The sequence below is a fragment of the Monodelphis domestica genome, chromosome 4, assembly GCF_027887165.1.
Source record: "Monodelphis domestica isolate mMonDom1 chromosome 4, mMonDom1.pri, whole genome shotgun sequence".
Lineage (NCBI taxonomy): Eukaryota > Metazoa > Chordata > Mammalia > Didelphimorphia > Didelphidae > Monodelphis > Monodelphis domestica.
Genome location: NC_077230.1, coordinates 450,270,214 through 450,291,921, shown reverse-complemented (window position 1 = coordinate 450,291,921; position 21,708 = coordinate 450,270,214). Strand labels below are relative to the sequence as shown.

General features: G+C 39.9%; 1 protein-coding gene and 1 long non-coding RNA gene across 2 annotated transcripts in view; both read left to right on the top strand.

The window, feature by feature from the left end:
• Nucleotides 1-9,499, top strand: LOC130454049 (uncharacterized). The gene is made up of 3 exons (XR_008911721.1): nucleotides 1-59; nucleotides 4,066-4,145; nucleotides 6,179-9,499. It is a non-coding gene; the product is annotated as an uncharacterized LOC130454049 (long non-coding RNA).
• Nucleotides 9,500-16,948: 7,449 nt separating this feature from the next.
• LOC100017223 (zinc finger protein 568-like) overlaps nucleotides 16,949-21,708 on the top strand; it is a 28,468-nt gene continuing 23,708 nt past the window's right edge. Inside the window, exons 1-5 of the mRNA XM_056826318.1 lie at nucleotides 16,949-17,021; nucleotides 17,922-18,019; nucleotides 18,632-18,758; nucleotides 19,849-19,944; nucleotides 21,155-21,246. Coding sequence (XP_056682296.1) covers nucleotides 16,949-17,021; nucleotides 17,922-18,019; nucleotides 18,632-18,758; nucleotides 19,849-19,944; nucleotides 21,155-21,246 — 486 coding nt within the window. The remainder of the gene's footprint in view (nucleotides 17,022-17,921; nucleotides 18,020-18,631; nucleotides 18,759-19,848; nucleotides 19,945-21,154; nucleotides 21,247-21,708) is intronic.

Sequence of the window (21,708 nt, the reverse complement as noted above, 5' to 3'; positions counted from 1 at the left end):
AGTTCCTTGGTACGTTGCGCTCGATGCCGTTCTCCTTTGTCTGCGGGAGACGTCGGCAGGTGAGTTTAGGAATGAGTTAATGACACGCGCAGGGACTCTTTTCACCAATTTTTCGCGTGTGCGTGTGCCTGTGTGCGTGCGTGCATGTGAGTGTGTGTGGCTACGGATTTATAGAGGGGGGGAGAGATACACACGCCCATGTAGCTAGCTGCAGAGCGCTCTCTCCGTTTACCCACATCCTCAGTCTTCTCTGTTCGCCTCCCCTATTGACGCCCATATGTCTACACAGACTAGCTGCGTCCCTGCCCTTGCCCGTAGGTTTTCAGATGCTGTGCCAGGGCAGAACCGTCCCCCGGAGCTCTTACCCCTGCATAGATCTAGCATGATATGTGTCATGTTAGAAAGCCAGCCTCCCCGAGTGTAGAGACGCTGGACCACTCGGGGCGGCTTTTTTCAGCCTCTGTGGACAATCTCCTGCATTGCGTGGGGCTCGTGATCTGTAACTGCGAAAGAAGACCCAGAGTAACTCCATTTAAGTCTGTCCATCCTTGCCCAAGTACAACTATGGCCATGGCTCTAGTGGATCTCTGCTCTAGGGCTTTGCTCTTCAGGCTCTTGGTTTGGTCTGGGAGTTAATGACCGCCTTGAACATTTATTTCCACCTCCAAGGCAAAGACCGTAAAAAATAGGAGGCTGCATTGTAATTGGGCACCAGCAATAGGCTTTCATTACTAAATGATCAAAGGATTCGCACAGCTTTAGATTAAGAAATCAAAGCTATATATGCAGCCAGATGGAAAATGCTCTAAATCATTATTGATTAAAGAAGTTCAAATTAAAACCCGGAGGTATCATCTCACACCTACCCCCCCCCCCAAAAAAAGGGTGTGTGTGTGAAATTATCATAGGGGTGTTTAGGACCTAATCTGAGACATTGCTGACCTGTGAACTTTCATTGCATGGACAGAAACTGACAGGACGGAGCCAGTTCCGGAGCTTTGGGGCTGGAGCAATTTCTGACTCCAGCTCAGAGGACTTAAATGACTTGGGCAAGTGTAGGCTGTCATGGAAACATTGAAGCAGAAACGGTTCTGGATAGAAAAAACTGATCCTTAAGAAAGGAAAAGAGAATGATATGAAATAGGGTGGGGAATGGACTTCAAGGGAACGATAGAATTTGTCTAAAGCAGTGTAGTGGAAGAAAATAGATCCATAAGGATGGATGTATCTTCCTCTCATTTCCCCTTTTTCTGAAAGCATCAGCTCTCTCTTCTCAGCTACATGTGATCCAGAAATTTAGCAAATGAGTCATCTGTATTCAATCCAGATCATGGATAAAAATATTGAGCAGAAAAGTCCAAGTCCTGAATCTTGGGGCTGTTCTGTGGACATCTCCCTCCAGGTCTATCTTGCTCCATTTCTCTTGGGTCTGCATCATTGACATTTCACTTGTCAAAAAGCTTCCATGTCTATTAGCATATCCTTTCCTCACAAGAGTCTATGAGTAAGGAGATGAGAAAAAATGTTTTTCCCCATGTGGCCAATGTGAATATTGAGGTTGATCCTCAAAAAGCTGAGGCTGAGTCAAAAAGAAGTAAGCCTTTTTTTTTTTAACTTTTACTTAGAATAAATATTGATTCAAATCAAAGTATTGCTTCCAAGGCAGAAGAGTGGTAAGGGTTAAGCAATGGGGGTTAAGTGACTTGCTCAGAGTCACACAGTTGTGAAGTTTCTCTGGCCAGTTTTGAACCTAGGACCTTCCTTCTCTGGCTCTCAGTCCACTGAGCTACCCCAATTCCCCTAAGGACGATTATTCTTTTTTTTTTTTATTTAAACCCTTACCTTCTGTCTTGGAGTCAATACTGTGTATTGGCTCCAAGGCAGAAGAGTGGTAAGGGCTAGGCAATGGGGGTCAAGTGACTTGCCCAGGGTCACACAGCTGGGAAGTGTCTGAGGCCAGATTTGAACCTAGGACCTCCCATCTCTAGGCCTGGCTCTCAATCCACTGAGCTACCCAGCTGCCCCCAGGGACCCTTATTCTTAAAGAGTTTACTTACATTTTCTCCACAGAGACAACTCATCAGCTTTCATTAATAAATGATCAAAGGATCTGAACAGCTTTAGGATTAATTTTTTTTGAAATTTTTGAAATTTTGAAATTTTGATTTAATTAATTGAGAATATTTTTCCATGGTTACAAGATTCCTGTTCTTTCCCTCCACTCCCCCCAAAACCCCTCCTGTAGCTGATGCACAACTCCACTGGGTTTTACATGTGTCATTGGTCAAGATCTCTTTCCATATTATTAACATTTATACTAGTGATCATTTAGAGTTTACATCCCCAATCATATCCCCATCGACACATGTGATCAAGCAGTTGTTTTACTTTTGTGTTTCTCTTCCCACAGTACATAGAATACTTTCAGAAAAATTTGGAAAATCTTTGAAATTAAATAACCTAAAACAAAAAAAGAAAAAAGAAACATTTGGAGAATCTTGATATTTGTGCTTAAATTTAGGAAGGTTAAAGTAAGGAGAAATAAGAGAACAATATGAACAATGACCATGATAATGCGAATAAAATCAACTCAAAAGATATGGCAGGAGCAGCTAGGTGTCTCAGTGGATTGAGAGCCAGATCTAGAGACAGGGGGTCTTGGGTTCAAATGTGACCTTGATCACTTCCAAGCTGTGTGACCCTGGGCAAGTCATTTAACCCCCACTACCTGGCCCTTACCACTCTTGATTCTAAGACAGAAGGTAAGGGTTTTTTTTTTTTTTTAAGTATGTGCCGATGCCATCTTCCACTTTATTTCCTTCATAAGTTTTTTATTGTCTGGGTAATATGTGTCTTCTGTCATGGCATGAGCAATATGAAAGGCATGAAAGTCCTATATCAGACCATTTCCTGACAGGGGGAGGGAGGAAGAGAACCTGAATTGCAAAATGTCAGAAAAAAATTGTCAATTCTATATGTTATAAAAAAATACGAAAATAAGTACAAACAGAATAAATGTATATGAAATAAGTGCCAATAAATACATAGGAGTTATATAGAAGGGAGGAGGACTCTAGCAGGGATGAGTGGCACAGGAGACACTCAGGAAGAACTGAATTGGAGGCATATAAAATATGATCAGAAGATTGCAAGTGCTAGTGGCATTGTCTGTTTATTTGTTATATTTAAAATATTATATTTAATTGTATAGAAATTAAAATGAATTTATTAAAATTATAATAAGATAATTATGATTCTATTATAATTATAAGATAATAAATAACTACAAAAAATAAAATATAAATAAATAAAATAAATTATATTTAAAATAATATAATAATAAATAAAATGTTACAGTAATGAGACCTTTCTTGTCATTAACTGTCATTGAAAATTATCTAAAGGAAATTAAAAAATAATAGAGAAAAAAGCATAAAAGGATGAAGACTGGAGGAGAATGTTATGGGTGAAGAATAGAGAGAAGGTCTAGAATGTAGAAAGCAGGAAGAAGAGCACATCTTTCTTCAAAGCAGAAAAGAAAGTTAGACAAGAGAACAGAGTTAGTATCAGAACTTAGGAGCCCTTGAATACAATATTGTACTGTTTCTATCAGTCCATGCAGTCTCTTAACTGGTGGCTTATGTCTTGCTCCAGAGGATTCAGCAGATATTTAATCCCCACATTTCCTGGGAAGTAGGGAGGAGAGTGGAAATATTTTTCATCATTAAATGAAGGTGTGACTGAGTCACAGAAAATTGATCTGAATCCTGAGAACATCACATAGTTCATAAGATATTGAGATATGAATTGGACCCATGTTTTCTAGTTATCAGATCAGACCTCCATCCCTTGGAACTTGCTATGGTCACTACAGTAGTCAGTGTCACTTATTTATCTGAATCGGGGAATAATCCTGGCCTCCCTTTGACTCTTTATTCTATAGAAATTATTGTTATGCATGTATACTATATAGAAAAATATATAATGATATGATGGGTTCCTCTCTGGTGAGTTTGGAAGTTTCAAGACAGGATGGCTCTTCATGACTTCTTTCTTGTCCTACAGGTCTTCTTTCTGAAGATTCTGCCCTTCCTCGGGAAGAGGAAGAGGGAATGGTTTCTGGGTGCTTTGCCATCAGGTCCCAGGTGAGTTTGAGTCCCTTCTCAGCTGAAATGCCACCTGTCTTCTCATTGTGTGGACCTTTTTCTTTCCTTGATCTTTTGTGACAACCCTGCCTCCTCCAGGGACCTTGTCATTCATTCCCCCGCCCCAGAAGACTCTAATTATTCTCATGGATGATATAGAGTCTGCAAATAATGAAAGTTGGAAGATATCTTACAAGTAATGTGGTCTAAACCCCTTATTTAGTGCATGAGGAAATAAAAAAAAATGTTTTCTCCTGCTTGCCACATCTCTGGGATCATTGAATCTCAGAATTCAGAGGGAGATCATAGTTAACTAGCTCATGTCTGTTAGATTTTAAATGGTTGAAGGCCTTAAACTGTAACAGTTAAAAGAGTGATGTTGTAAACTGTAGTGAGTTAAAATGGTGGAAGATATAAATTGTGATAGATATAAGAGAGGGTGAGTAAATTTGACCGCAGAAATATGTTTCACTACAGTGTCTTGGTTTTTTTTTCCACTGTGTTATACATGTATTATTGCTCAAAACCTATTTCCATATTATTCATATTATAACAGAGTGATCTTTTAAAACTGAAACCCCAAATCACATATCCATTGAACCACATGATAAACCATATGTTTTTCCTCTGCATCTCTACTCCCACAGCTCTTTCTCCTAATGCAGATATCATTCTTTCTCATAAGTCCCCCAGGATTATCCTGGATCACTGCACCGCCACCAATGGAGAAGTCCACTACATTTGACTGTGCCACAGTGTATCGGTCTCTGTATACAATGTTCTCCTGGTTCTGCTCCTCTCACTCTGCATCACTTCCTGGAGGTTGTTCCAGTCCCCATGGAATTCCTCCACTTTATTATTCCTTTGAGCACAATAGTATTCCATCACCAACACATACCACAATTTGCTCAGCCATTCCCCAATTGAAGGGCATTCCCTCATTTTCCAATTTTTTGCCACCACAAAGAGCGCAGCTATGAATATTTTTGTGCAACCTTCTTATCTCTTTGGGGTACAAACCCAATAATAGTATAGCCCCACTAGCCAGTCTTGCTGTAGCAAGCCAAAGTCAGGCTTCCTTCTAAAAAAAGGAGTTTGTAACCTATAATCCATTGACCACCAATGGGTTCATAGCTAGATTCCAGGGTGTGGAAAAATATTGCTGTTATTACTAACCCTTAATAGAAATTGAGCATTTCTTTCTATTAATAATTTTTTAAAAATATTATTCTAAAAAAAGAGTCCCCAGACTTACTAGATTAACAAAGGATTCATGACAGAAAAAAAAAGCTCTAAACTGCTCAACCCTCTGGGTTGACATTTTAGGGTTTACAGAGCTTGAAATACTAACCTCTGGTAAAAATGGCTATTTCCTTCCTAAGTCAATTTGCTTCGATGCAGTTCATTTCAATTTAGTTGGATAAGCCATGGTCAACTGTGGGAATGAGAATTCTTCCCCCTTGGGACAAAATGACATCATTCATTCAACAAACATTTACTGAATAACATACTCTGTAGAAACAGCAAGGTGATTAGAGCAGTGGATGGGGGGGGGGGGTCACAAACAAAGGAATTCAAATTTGGCCTTAGATACTAGTTGTATGACATTTAACTACTCTATAACTCAGTTTCCACATCTGTAAAATGAGGATCATAACAGCACTTACTTCCCCAAGGTTGTAGTGAGGGAAAAAAATGAGATAATATTTACAAAGTGCTTTAAAAATCTTAAAGCTCTATATAAATGCTAAGAAGAAGAATAACATTGTTGTTGTTGTTACTACACAGCCTAATATAGACTGAAAGGGAGAAAGATCCACGCTAGCTCTGGGCTTGTAATCTAAACTCTCTGGTAAAGGGGAAGCCCAGGAAATCCCAAGGAAGACCATTCTACTTGTGGAAAGTTCAGATTGTTAGGAAGTTTTTCCTGATATCAAACCAGAAGCTGCCTTTGTGTAATTCCTACCCATAGCTTCCAGTTCTGCCCCTCAGGAGCCATACAGAAAAGACCTAATCCTTCTTCCATTTGAAAGCCTCTCAGATTCATGAAGGCAATGATTCAACTATTGTGCTCAAAGGAACAACAAACTGGAGGAATTCCATGGGGACTGGAACAACCTCCAGGAATTGACGCAGAGCGAGAGGAGCAGAACCAGGAGAACATTGTACACAGAGACCAACACACTGTGGCACAATTGAATGAAATGAACCTCCCCACCAGCAGCAATGCAATGATCCAGGACAATCCTGAGGGCCTTAGGAGAAAGAACACTATCCACACCCAGAGGAAGAACTGTGGGAGTAGAAACACAGAAGAAAAACAACTGCCTGACCACATGAGTCAATGGGGACATGATTGGGGATGTAGACGCTAAACAATCACACCCAAAAAATTCCACCATCAACAACACGGAAATGAATCTTGATCAATGACACATGTAAAACCCAGTGGAACCGCGTGTCGGCTATGGGAGGGGTAGTGTCTTGGTTTTTAAATCAAATATAAGGTGGTCGCCAGGGAAATATTCCCAATTATTTAAATACCCAAGTCAACTGGGTTTTATAGAGATTTTAATTAATACAAATGTGGAATTAAAGAAAAGAGAGAAAAAGGAAATAAGTATGAAGGGCCTTAAGCCAACATGGCCTAGACCTGAGTCTTAAGAGAGATCAGTCAGTCAGTCTTTTAACACTCACCCCAAGGTCTGTCTAAGCAAGGATTCTAGTGACACCAGGCCAGCTCCATCTCAGCTGACTTCACCAGAGAGAGTTCCAGCCAGAGTCCTCCTTAAAGAGCCTTCCAGCCAGATACTGTTCCAAAGGGCCTCTCTCCAGAGCCTCCAGAGGGACAGAGCCCTCAGAGGAGCTCCAGCGAGACCTCCTTTGAGATTGTCCTCCAAGAGCTTCCCTTCTCCAGAGCCTCTCTCAAGAGATTTTTCCCAAGCGATCCTCATCAGAGATCCTCCAAAAGGATTTTTTTCTCAAGAGATTCTGCTTTTCTTATATAGGGGTTTTTCTCCTATGTCACCTCCCCTAAGTCCTTACATCTACCAATCACTGTAGATGTTTTCCCATCTGAATTCCTGATAAGTCGACTAATCTCCTCAGTAAGTCTGAACCAGTGAAAACACAGCTGAGTCAACTAATCTCATTAAGAGAAAACTTGCCCGACCCTTTTAGGTACCTATCATCCCATTGTATCAATTCTAAAAAACAGGCATGGCTCAAAGAACTCCTTGCCTTATTATAAGCATGGGTCCAAATACTTTCATTGTTTAGCAAGGAGTTTTCTCCCCTAAAACAGTCTTAAGTACGGGTGGAGTAGAGGTCCTCCCATTTCTGATCCTGGCGAGTTTTCACATCAAAATGGGGAATGTTTCCCAGTAGGGAATTTGTTCCAATGGAGCATTCCTCAATGTGGAAATTTTTAACATTCACAAGTCTGAGAAATTTCAAGATTTACATGTCCCACATGAACAGGAATACCATCGACAGCCTACCGGGCAAGAAAAATGAGGTTTCCTTGGCATGCTTGGTGCTGGATGAAGCCTTGTTGGCTTTTTGTGTTTACTGTTGTCTTTCCCAGAAGTTCTCTAGCCATCCATCTAGCCAATCATACATTCTGGAATTTTGCCAGAAATCAATGGCAATCTTTCTCTCTTCTAGCTTACAGAATCCACTCAATTGCCTTTTGTGAAAATGAAGAAACATTTACCCTTTTGGACCTGATTTGCACTCATCAAGAGCATAGAGGTGCACCCTTACTATATCCCTATCCATGAATTCACTGTTAGCCACATTTGCTCTGTCCTTTCCAGGTCAAAGATTATTCTTGGCCAAACAGTCCCTCTCCCTTTCTCTCTCAAAACAAATACGCACACAATTACACATATTTCTTAAGCTTACCAATACCTGGCACATAGAAGTTAGGTCCTGAGGATATACAGAATAAATAAAAAGAGTCCCTGCTGGCAAGTTTACATTCTGCCTGGAGAAAAACATCTACAGAGTAATTGTTGGGTATGTCTTCAGTGCCTTTTTCTGTGTCCTGCTTTAGCTATATTTGGTCTATTTTGGTCTATTGTCTTATTGTTGTGATTCTCTTAAACATTTATTATTTCTACAGCATTTTCTTTCACCTTCTCATTATTCAGGATATCATTACTGAGTGTTTCATTTAATTATGTGCCTTTTTCTTATGTTCTCTGAATTGTATTTTTTACTTTATTATTATGGATAAAGGGCATAGTTAATATTTCTACCTTATGTAAAAATGTAAATTAATATCAATAATGATAAATTCCAGGTTCTTATTTTCCATAGAGTTTTATTAATAATCACTAAAGATAGAAAAAGCAGATTAAAGCCTAATTTAACCCAACTGACCACTGCCTGGCTCTCAGTCATGGTCCCACCCAGCTGACTCCAAGGGAATAGAGAGAGTGGGTATGTCTTGCCCCACATTTTTATCCTTTCTCTTGAACCCAGACCCATAACCTTCAGTTCCAGGTAGTGTTCTTAGGGCTTTTCACCTGTGACCTCTGTTTGGAGTGTTCATGTGACATCCAGCCACACAGTAAGGTAGGGACAAGCTGTGGGGAAGAGAAATGGATTCTATCTAAACAATCCCCCCTGTGATTCTTTGGGAAACAACCATGTTGAAATGTCCCAGATTTACATGTCTAGTCTCCCCAGTGAATCATTTTACATAACCAACTTATATTTCTAAAGATCTCTTATTAGATGTACATACAATATCGCACTTTCTAAGGGGAAATTACAATAATACAAAGATAAGAGGGAAATGAAAAGAGATGTTATTAAATTTTATACTTATTACATTTATTTATGATTTCTTATGTTGTTGTTCATGGTTAATTTTTGCTGTTGCTGAGAAATTTCTATGTCCTCAGATATTACCATTCAGGAGCCCTTTCATTGAAATTTTTCAACAAACTGATCAGCTCTATGATGTTCTTCTTTCTCTCTTTTTTTTTTTGGTTTATCATTCTGTTTATCATTTATCTACCTCTGAAAGAAGAACATTAAATTAGCATAAAATTATATTTTGCTATCTATATCTTTTTGTAATTTGAGTATCTTTTGTTTATCATTATAGATTCTATATCATTTGACAGCAATAAAATATATGTGTGTACATATTAATCTAATGATATTGTTTCAATGTCTATGTTGCAACTAAGCAAAATGCAAATTTCTGTTACTTTTTGACATTGTTTTAAATTTAAAACATTTTTGTTTAGTTGTTAATTGTTTCAATTGTCTGATTTCATGATTGTAACTCTTGCTTTTGGGGAGTTTCCTGAATCAGTAAATTTTACTCTAGCCATTCATTTTCAGTCTGTCATGTGTCTTTATTAATTGTGGTTTCTGTATGTAGCAAACTTATTGGGATTCGTTTCCATACACATTGCCATTCTCATGCATTTGGGGAATTTGATTAATTCACATTTTCTAAAATCACTTTAAAATTCTTTCTAATTCAAATTCATTTTATTTTTAGGTCTGAATTCACTTTCTCCTACCTTCCCCTTCTTCAGCCATTGAGAAAGCAAAAAAAAAAAAGCATTCTAAATATATATAGTCAAGCAAAACAAATCCCCATATTAGTTATGTATATGAAAAGAAAAGGAGAGAAAAACAAAGGAAAAAACTCACATAATTCTCCATAATAAGTCCATAAGCCCTCTATCTGGAGGTAGATACCATGTTTCCTCATGATGCCTTTGGATTTGTGGTTGGTCATTGTTTCAAGTAGAATTCCTTAAAGACAGCTCAGTGGGAAAGAACTCTCAGATTGGAGTTGCAAAGACCTGAGTTCAAATCTTGCTTATTGGTGATAAGATAGTTGTGAGGATCTAATGAAATAATATTTGTAAAGCACCTGGCACATAGTAGGTACTGAACAAATGCTTATTCCCTTCCCTCTCAACCCCACATCCTTCTTTCAAAGTTGTTCATGCTTGTTGTCACATAGTTGTCACTATGTGAATTATTCTCCTGATTTAAGACTAAAATTGTTAAAGTTTGAGTTTTATAAATGTTTTATTACACATCCAGCTGTATATACACATAGGATCCTGTGGATCTCTGGGTAATTATATTGGTTCTGACCTAAAAAAGTAAGAAAATTGTTTTAACGGTTTGAAGTTGACTAACTAGCGAAAATGGTTAATAGGCAAGAAAGACCAACAACTTTAGAAAGGGTCAGATCCTAAGGTACAACTTCCCTTCCAGGAAGGAGATAGGAAGGGCCTGAAAAAGGATTCATCTCTGCTTCTCTCATCAGGGAGAAGGGAGCAGAGATCAAGGACTGACTAACCATCTCTTCCCTGACCAGAATAATGCCCAGGTGTTATGTTTTTTGTCTGCAAATGCTGGATTCCATGTCGCCCAGGGGTTACTTGGGCAACTCACAGAATAGGATCTATGTGACTTGAGGTTGCATGCCTCTAGGCTCTCTCCTATTCAATTTTTGTTTTGACTTTCGCACACCCACCTGACTCCAAAAAAGACTTTTTCCTGACTCTTTTAAATCTTACTGTCATGGAATTATTGACTCAATTTAAATCTGTATTATTTGCCTTTGTTCCCTATATTAATTATCTATTTTATTGTCAATAAAAGATATATTTAGAATTTTTCTACAGCACATGAAATGCATTTGTAAAGGTACCATATAGTTCTGAGAAATATGTATATTCTTTAACATCACATGCAAAAAGGCAGCACATGCACTTTACATATGCTATCTTACAACCTTATGAAAGAGGTACAATTATTATACCCATTTTACAGATGATGTAGCTGAGGCAAAGAGAGGTTAAGTGATTTGCCCCTGTCACATGGCTAGTCGATGTCTGAAATAAGATTCAAACTCATATTTTTCTATTTCACATTTAGCACTCTATTCAATATGCCACTTAACTGCTTCCTATATTCTATATACCAGGATACACACATATACATATGTCACAGAAGCATCTATTAATAGTTAATGTGGGGGGGGCAGTTGGGTGGCTCAATGGATTGAGAGCCAATCTTAGAGACGAGAGGTCCTAGGTTCAAATCTGACTTCAAACACTTCCTAGCTGTGTGACCCTGGGCAAGTCACTTAACTTCCATTTCCTGGCCCTTACTGCTCTTCTGCCTTGGAACCAATACACAGCGTTGATTCTAAGAAGGTCAGGGCTTTAAATAAATAGATAAAATAGTATGATACAGAGTATCACATATCCACTTACATATCAATACTAAATTCACATTCATTAAACCTGCTTCCCATGAAGTGGCAAAACATGCTAATTCCACATTGGGTTTCATCTGGCCATGTGAATAACTACTTCCTTTATTTTTCCCAAATCATCATGAGTTCATTGGCCAAATAGTCTTGGCACTGCCACTCTGCCTTTCTGAGCTTATAGATGGTTGACTCTCAACATCCAAAGACCTGACAATCTGGTATTCCAATATGGCATCTCAGATTGGATAGATTTCTTATGGATGTCTCAGATTGGCCATCATAATTTTCTGTGGGTACCCACCATTCCATAGGAGCCTCTGCAACTGGATTATCAGAGAGAAGGTGGTTCTGTATTCACTTGCCATCTTAGTTCTGGACTCATAGATGGTTCAGTTGATCTATTGCAGTGTCAGAGTACCCACTAGAGTATTTGGTTAAATAGGCATTGCCTTGGGTTCAACCTTTCCACAGTTTTGCACAGAAGGTTGCCTATGACTGGAGACCATTTATTTTGGTTGCTCAACTATTTTCTCATGTTCCAGGAGCCAAATGTACAATTTTCAAAAGCATCATCTTCTGAGCTCTTATCCAAATCTGATAGTCTTTTGTAATGGGGTATTTTGATGGGATTGGATGGAATTAAGTATGTGCTTTGGGCCAGTAACAGGGTTACTATACTGTGGGTGGAAGGGCCAAAGGCTGACCAGGCAGAGACTGGTCTGGGACCAGTACACAGATAACAAAGTCTCAGTAACTGGGAGTGTATTTTATTTTAAAAGGGAGAGGTTAAGAGGGTAAATGGAACATCCCTAACAATAAATTTAGTAGTAGTCTCTCGGTAACCGAGGATGACGATTTTCTTTGTGCGTTTTCATCCATGGTGTATAGATGAGTGTACCCAAAGACACTTGTGCGTGAAGGAGATTGAAGTGGAAAAGTCGTTTCACAGAGACAGTCCCACTCTCTTGGCGTTGGAAGCCTGGGTCCAGTGGCACGAAAGGTCATTACACCTGGAGACTTCCTCAGCTGCATTGGATGGCCGTGTTGTCTTTTGTGCCCCAACATGCCCTAAGCACTCCACAATGCTTTGCTGCGTCGCCATCTCAGCCGTTGAACCTTCTTATTGGTTTCTTCCACCTGTTCCGCCAAAGCAATCTTCACATGCTGGGTGAGCAAAGCCCTGGTTCACCAGAGGTCGATGACCCGATGGCTACCCTCACAAGGTTTAGCTGGTCTATCGAAGCTGTTGCCCGGGGTGTGGCCGTTGCCGCATGCTAGCAGCTACTAGGAACCACAAGTGAGAGCTGGGTGTCAGGTGAGGGTCAGAGGCTGGAGAGCTGCCCTAAGAGAGCATAATAAGCCCTCCATGCCAGAGATACTATCCCTCCCTGAGCACCCCATACACCCCAATAAATTTACTAACTGAGTAACCCAATAGCTAATGCCTTCACATGAAGGATCTTCATAGAGTTGATTTTCCTACTCTATTTCCCTGTCCTGCTCAGCTGTAAATGCAGTCTTTGGCTATCTATTCCTGCACTAAACCTTCTCCTGGTTGTTATTAGAGATATTGTTCAATAACAGATCAGAGAAAGGTCCCAAGCCCAGATGGACCTGAACCTCAGCTTACTGACAGCTTGATGTTGACACAGGATAGTGACATCTTCTTCAGATCTTCTTCAGGACACACAGCACAAAACTAGCAACACAGGCAGCAACAAAGGATAGGGCCAAACCCTCAGGATTTGGTAGCCACACCCTCCAGGTTCAAATCCAGAGGGAGACAGACAGCCTCCAACAGTCTCTGAGTTTTTCAACTTAACCCCCCTCCAGCATTCCAGAATCTTTTCCTGCTGGTCTCCTGCCTCTGTGTTCTGTAAACCTAAACTTACCTCTTCCTTATAACACTTTCAATGGCTGCCTAATGAGCTTCTCTCATCAGTCTGCTAACTTTATTTTTACAAATTCTGAAGAAAATCCAACAAATCCCCCAATAAGCACGTGGTGGTTCTGATATGTAGTTTTCTAAGGCCCTCACCATTCATTGGGGCTTTGTAAATAGACAATTTGCTCAGGCTTGGTATGGGATGGATGTCCATCATTCTACTAACTTGTATGTTCTCTACACAAGATATTGTAGTAGAAAATCAGTTACATGGCGAAAAATCTTGGAAATCAAGTTGGGTATCAAATAGTACATGATTTCTATCAGAGCTTTTTGGAGCTGAGGCCATAGCTAGTTGAAAATACTCCCTTAGCCTGTCACCCATATTACATTTATAGAACCAACGGAATCACAACCAGAATCAGGTCTACCCATTAAAAGCAATCTACAGGCACCAGTGTCTAAAAGACAATTGTAATAAGTATTTCTGTCTTTCAAAGTTACATGCAGTTCATTACTATTTCGGGGAGAATGGAATGGGATAACTGGTGTTAAAATATCAGTGACTGGGAAATCAAAGATTTCATTCTCTGATTCCAGAGTGCTTTCTCCCCTCTCAGACCTTCATAAAGGTCCTTGGCCATTTCTCTGAGGATCCTCATATTGAGGGGGATTTCCATTCTTAATGTTGTGTGGAGGAGCCCCATTTTGGATATATTGTTGTAACATTTCATTTTCCTCTTTTGGATTAGTATTTCTAAATTCATTTCTATTGTTGTTATTATTTCTAGAGTTATTATTTCTAGAATAGTTGTTATTTCTAGAATACTTGTAAAGTTTCCATTATTTCTGAACACCTGATTCCAGCTACTACAGTTTAACATTAAGTGACCCCTTTTCCCACATATATAACACATTGGTATCTGATTTGTAGATTCTCACAAAGGGGCCATGGCCACCCCATAATTTGCATTTATTTTTCATTTTTCCCCTTAATACTTTTATTTCTTTCCTTAATGCCTCCTCCAAGTCACTATTATCTTTATCTCCCTTTTCATGGCCATTATCCACTTTCCTTAATTCCTCAAAGTCCATACTAGTCCAATTCAGACAGTTGGTATTAAAATAGTACTTGACTACCCTGCAACAGTTTTTCACAAACTGCCTTCTTATATGTCTGACTTCCCTTTCTCTGGTCAGATCCAGAGCTATATATCTACCTCCAAGCTCAATAAGTCTGTCCATGAACTGGGAAGGATTTTCACCAATCTTTTGTCTGAGATCTTCAAGTTTTGTCCAGGAACTAGGTCTGTAAGAACATGCTCTCATGGCTCTTAGTAATGCCTTCCTAGCCCAACACATGTGTAGTCATTTTCATTATTCACATTCCATTGTGGGTCTTGCTGGGGCCAATGAACTACTCCCCTTCCCAGAGCCTGATTGGCAAGAAAGATGATCTTATTTTTCTCCCTTTCTATTAAAAATGTCTCCAATAAATTTTCAAAGTCAATCAAGGTGGGGTCATATGTTTGACAAATGTGACAAAATATGGAATCATATGTTTGACAAAAGAAGGGTTATGCTGCTTAAATTTCTCAGTATCTTGAGGGATGAGTGATGTCTTACAGAAACTAACACTTCTTTGTGATTAAAGGCGGGTACTTCTCTTAGGGGGAATAGAATTATAGCTAGATTATTTTTTGTTTTCTCCTCTTGGTTTCCTGCTTAAGTTGCCATGGAGTAGGTGAAAGGAGAAGGAGAAGTAGAAACAGAAAGAGAGACAGGTTGGGTAGAGTGAGAGATAGTTTTGGTAATTTGAGAGATAATTTAGGCTAGTTGAGAGATGTTTTTTCAAGGTATTCTATCTGAGACTCAATTAAGATATATATATATATATATATGTATGTATGTATGTATGTATGTATATGTATGTATACTAGTGTGTGTAGGACTTGGGGGAAGAGAGAAATATTATGAGCCAGCCACTGAAGTAAATTGAGGAAGAAAGGAGGATGAGTGGGGGGGAGGGGGAGAGTCAGCAGATAATAGCCATCAGAATCTTGATTAGAAAGGAAAATAATAAATGTTAGAGGGGCTGTGGCAAAATTGGGACATTAATGTATTACTGGTGGAGTTGTGAATTAATCCATCCATTCTGGAAGGCAATTTGGAATTATGTGGAAAGGATTTTAAAAGAATGCATACCCTTTGATCCAGCAATACCACTCCTGGGTTTGTACCCCAAAGAGATAATAGGGGGAAATATTTGTAAAAAAATATTCATAGCTGCGCTCTTTGTGGTGGCAAAAAATTGGAAAATGAGGTGTCTCTTGATTGAGAAATGGCTGAACAAATTGTGGTATCTGATGGTGATGGAATACTATTATACAGTAAGGAGTAATGAACAGGAGGGTTTCTATAGGAAAATATAGATATATATTTTATATACATATAAAATATAGCATATCCATCTTACATTCTCAATTTTTATCATCTCTTCTGTTCAGGATCCTACAAGACTAGAGATGACGGATCCATGAGCAACCAATGATGGTGATGGCAAACTTGCCATTTACAGGATCCTCTCTGACCTTTCAGAGACTCAGGCTTGGCCTCAATTTCCCAGTGCTAGTTCCTTTCCATTCAACTTTTCCCATAACTCTACTTTTCTCTCCCAGTGTTATTCATGTACATTCATGTATAGATCACAGATGATACTAATAAGAGCTAGCATTACATACATAGTGCTTTAAGTTTTGCAGAGCACTTTACAAATAGTATCTCATCTGATCCTCACAACAACCCTGTGAGGTAGGTACTATTCTTATCCCCATTTTACAGTTGAGGAAATTGAGGCAGAGGTGAAGTAATTTGCCCAGGGTCACATAGCTGGTATTTGTCTGAGGCAAGAATTGAACTCAGAATTTACTGACTCCAGGCTCAGGGCTCTATCCATTGCACCATCTAGCTGATCCTAACAAAAGACAGATGCAATAGAAGATCACCTGACTTTGTTGTCTGTTCTGCCCTACTTTTCTGGTATTGGGCTGCACTGGCCTCTGCTCCCAACCTCTCCTTTTCTTCTAGGAAAGGTATCTCTGCCCATTAGACAGGCTCTCCCATGGTTGACTTTTTTGAATACTTTGCAGTGGCAACTGGGTGATAGAAGTTAATTAATCCTTTGTTTCGTCTCAGTGGCCCGTAGCACAGAAGATGGCTTTGACATCCATCAGGTTGCTTTCTGTTGCCTCAGTAGACCCTCTTGCTCTTTGACTCTTTCTCTCCCCACTGGATCAGTTAGAGCAGTTGCCGTTCCTTTTACTCATGAGCAGTCAACAGTGGGACCCAATATGCCATTCCCCTCGGAATTTGAGCTAGTCTGGCATGGTCTATGTTCTCCACATTCATGGCTTCCTTGACCAAAGTGCTCTGTAAGCCCTAATATAAACCTTAATATAAAATCAGATGCATTATTTCCCTGCTGCTGGAAAGAGGTCAGGTATCGCACATCACTGTTTTCACTAATATTTACATAGTGCCTCCAATGGGCCAGCCACCATGCTAAGAGCTTTACAAATAATATCTTCTTTGATCCTCAAAGCAAATGGAGAGGTAAGTGCTGTTAATATTCCCATTGGTTCCAGACAATGCATGATGCCCAATTATACTCCAGATGAAACTCCTACAGTGAAACACCCCCTCTGGGATCTATACTCACAACTCACCAGCAAGTTATCAGTTGGGTGCTCAGGAGGGTGACGGCTACCCTGGAGTTCAACGTACCCTGTTGGGTACACACTTCTGAGATATAGAAAACTATGTCCCCTTATATTAAAAAAATTTTAATGGAATGTTTCCCCCCCAATTACATGCAAAAATAAAGTTTAATATTCATTTTCTAACATCATGAGTTCCAAATACTCTCCCTCCTTCTTTCCCTCTTCTTCACCCTACCTGAGACAGTAAGCAATTTTGACCTAGAGTATACATGTGCAATCATGCAAAAAAAAAATCATGATTTCCACATTGGTCATGAGGAATGCACTTACATCGAATAGTTAGCCAGCAGACAAATTAATTCAAAGCAAAGACATTTACTAAGACAAGCCATGGCAGCTACACAAAATATCCCACAAAACTGAGAAACGCTCTTCGTAAATTCATAAGGTAACACGAGAAAGACTGGTTAGCTGAGCCTGCTCCTTTCTACAGTTTCACACCCAACTTCCAGGGCTAATTCTCTTGGATCCAGAGCTGATTCTCTTCTCTACTGCCAGGAGTCATATTCTTCAGAACTTTCTCTAGTGCAGATTCCTCATGTGGGCTGGCAGCGAGCAGTAAGAGGAAGTCATCCGAATGGGACCCTCAGACTCTGAAATCCTGCATTCCTCACTAGTTAGCATAGTTAAACATCAACTGCAAAACTGTAGTTTCAACATTAGTCAAGCATGAATTATAGATGGTTCAATTAGCCACTCTGTGTACTAGATTGGTAATGTTCTATGCTAGGCATCAGCTTGTACCCATTCTGTTTTCTTAATTGTTTATATTGTTCTTAGAAAGACTTAATTACCTACAGTGGGCCTCCAATGTACTGTATCCCGTCCCCATGTTCCCCCTCTGGAAGGGCATCAAGACTTCTCCTTGACCAACAATGACAAGGTGGACAATGGAGGAACATGGAACCTGGTCACTGGGACCCTGACATTCCAGAAGAATCCACCGGTTTTGTGCACGCTCCTTATTCCCTATGGCAACAAACCCCCAAACATCCTTCCACCTGAGTTGGGAAAGGGAGATGCTAAATGACCAGACCCCAATATATATGCCAACTCTGATCCGCATCTCAGAAGAAGCTGCTACCCTATAGTAGATCTTCTATTCCATGCTATCAAGCTCCAAAGAGCCTCTGGGCTTATCCATCAGCCCGAGGGCAACCTGATTAGCCTTCAGACCATTCCACCAGCTACTGGGCTATTATACCACCAAAAACTATCACTTCTTCAAACAAAATTCTTTTCTTACTTCTGGACTTAATGGAATTTGAGCCTGCCATTCTTGGGGTGAGACCCTACTACAAACTTGGGTGTGTTTCTCCCACCTCATTTTCATCCAAGGATCATGTCCTGTTGGTTTTTATTTTTGAACGTGGTCATTATGTTGTGAGATCTCGTACAAAATGAGGCACCGCTTAAGTCAACATTTGCCACAGAAGAATGAAGACCCCCAATGTCATGAGAACCACTCCCCATGAATCCTGGATGTGCTCCCATGCACCCTTCAGGGTCCATTTGGTGGGTGGCTTTTGGTTGAGCAGGAACATGTTTTCTATTTCAGGAAATAGTGACATTCAAGGATGTGGCTGTGGACTTCACAAAGAAGGAGTGGAGGCAGCTGAATGCCTCTCAGAAAGGTCTTCATAGAGATGTGATGTTGGAGAACTACAAGAACCTGGTGTCTCTGGGTAAGGGCAGCTTTCCCCGGAAAATCTGTCTTTCCTTTGAAGTATGCCTACCTTTTAACTTTCCAAAAGCTCTTAGAGGACATTAATTATTTATCTGAGGTTTAAGAATACATGTACTATATGGAAATTCCTAAATCCTTCAGGATGAAGATATATACCTCAGCCAGCATCCATGCTGGACTTTCAAGTTTCCTTCTATTTTTCACCCTGATCAGAGTTCAGTCCTAGTGAGGATGCAAGAAGGAGAAACAGAGATGGACAGACAGACAGACAGACAGACAGACAGACAGACAGACAGACAGACAGACAGACAGAGATTAGATAACTAGATGGAACATTTATTGTGCTCTATGAACAAGGCATTGTTCTAAACCTGGGAATACAAATATAAGCAAGCAAGAAAGATAGGACCTACTCTCAAGGAATTTATATTCTAGTAAGGGAAGACAACACATAAAAGGTGGGCGGAAAAGTGGGTGGGGAAGGAGTACCCTGCTGGGACAAAGACATGAAAAATTCCTATTTTCTTAGCAGGGAGTAAGTGGGTCAGTTCAACTTAATTTTCTGTCAGAGCCCACATAACTGACACATTCTCCCATGTTTCCTGTGTGTGCAATTCAAAGAATCTTTTGCAGTCCCTCCCTTGTTCCCCAGATTAGATCTTTCCAACATGCCTTCTTTTCCTTAAAGAAATGAAGGCTTCAGACCTCACTGTGTGATCTCTCTCTCTCTCTCTCTCTCTCTCTCTCTCTCTCTCTCTCTCTCTCTCTGTCTCTCTCTCTGTCTCTCTCTCTCTCTCTCTCTGTCTCTCTCTGTCTCTCTCTCTCTGTCTCTCTCTGTCTCTCTCTCTCTGTCTCTCTCTCTCTGTCTCTCTCTCTCTCTCTCTCTCTCTCTCTCTCTCTCTCTCTCTGTCTCTCTGTCTCTCTCTCTGTGTCTCTCTCTCTCTGTATCTCTCCCCTGTATCTCTCTGTCTCTCTGTCTCTCTGTCTCTGTCTCTCTCTGTCTCTCTCTCTGTCTCTCTCTGTCTCTGTCTCTGTCTCCCCACTCTCTCTCTCTCCTCATCCCTTTCTACTTCTTTTCTCATGAGCAGGGCTCCTCATTTCCCAGCCACATGTCATCTCTCAGTTGAAGAGAGGCAAAGCGCCATGGATGCCAGAGGAAGAAGTCCCTCAAAGCCTTGGTCCAGGTGAGTGAATGACAACCAGGCAGAGAGGAATCCTTGTGTGCCACAGCTGAGCTCCTCAGTCATGGGGCTGTCTTTGAAATATTTCCCTCAGCTGGTGGAGAAGTGTGGAGACAGCCCAGTGTGAGGTCTCTGTTGTGCCCCTGGATCATTCATTCCTAGAGTTAGAGCAAGAGCCCGCCTTAGAAGTGCACAGAGAGCTGGACTTAGAGCTATAAAGAAGTTCATACAACTCTGGCCTTAGGTACATATGAGCTGTGTAACCCTAGTCAAGTCACTTACATTTTGTCTATATTCGGTTTTTTGTATTATTGTATTTATTGTATAATGTAATTATTTGTATTATTGTAAAATGGGGTCAATAATAGCCCAGGCTATTGTGAGAATGTGGAATATTTTTTAAATGCTTTGCCAAATCTACACAAACACACACACACACACGCATGCAGCCAGGTGGCACAGTGGATAGAGTACTGGGCTTTAGAGTCAGGAAGACTCTTCTTCCTGAGTTCGACTCTAATCACAGAAACTTACTAGCTGTGTGATCTTGGGCAAGTCATTGTTTGCCTCAGTTTCTTCATCTATGAAATGAACTGGAGAAAGAAATGGCAAACAATTCTAGTATCTTTGCCAAGAAAACCCCAAATGGGGTCCTGAAGAGTTGGACACCACTGAAAACAACCAAACAACAACAATAGCACATATTTCTATACAAATGTAGGCATGTAGGAATAAAAATATGTATCTAAATGTATACATATACATATCTTTGCATATGTATGCATAAAACAGGTGTGGCATATTTCAGTGGGTACAAGGGGCACAGGGAACATAGGGAAGAAAATGGGAATTTTTTTTTCATTAAATAGCGGTATGACTGAGTCACAGAGATGTGAGCCGAATACTCAGTATATCACATAGTCCATAAGGTACGGAGTTACGAAGTGAAATTGTGTTTCATACTTCTCAGATCAGACTTCCATCTCTTGGAACTTGTGATTGCTACTATTACTGTGATACAGTGTCTCAGACTAATGTCCTCTTGCTCTTTTCTTTGGATCTGGAAGGTGAGGAAGAAGGGTTCATCCTACACTCCTTTTGATCCTGAATTCTATAAGAATCAATTATACAGGTTTGTGGTGAATTCCATCCTGTTGAGTTTGGAAGTATCAAGACAGGATTATTCTCATTTTACTTCTTTCTTGAACCATAGCTCTGCTTTCTCAAGATTCCATCTTTTTTCTGGAGGAGAACATCAAAGAAGATGAAGGAATGGTGTCTCTATCTTTGGCCATCAGGTCCCAGGTGCATTAAACCTTCCCTTCTCAGCTGAAATGCCTCCTATTTTCTGATAATGTGGACCCTTTTCTTTCCATGAACTTTTGTGATCAGTCATACCTTATATGGAGACTGTTATTAATTTTTCTCCCCAGGAGACTCTGATTATTCTCGTGGATGACTTAAAGTCCATCATATGTTGTTAAATTTTGCCAGAAATCAGTGGCCATCTTTCCTTCTTATAGTTTACAGAATCCACTTACTTACCTTTTTGTGAAATTTAAGAAACGTTTATCCTTTTGGACCTGATTTGCACTCATCAAGAACATAGACGTATACTGCTATTATGTCCCTATTTGTCAACTCACCGTTAGTCATATTTACTCTATACTTTCCAGGTCAAAGATTATTCTTGGTCAAACATTCTCCTTCCCTCAAAAAAACCCAAATAATTAAAAACATTTCATAAGAACTAAGTCCTAAGGATAT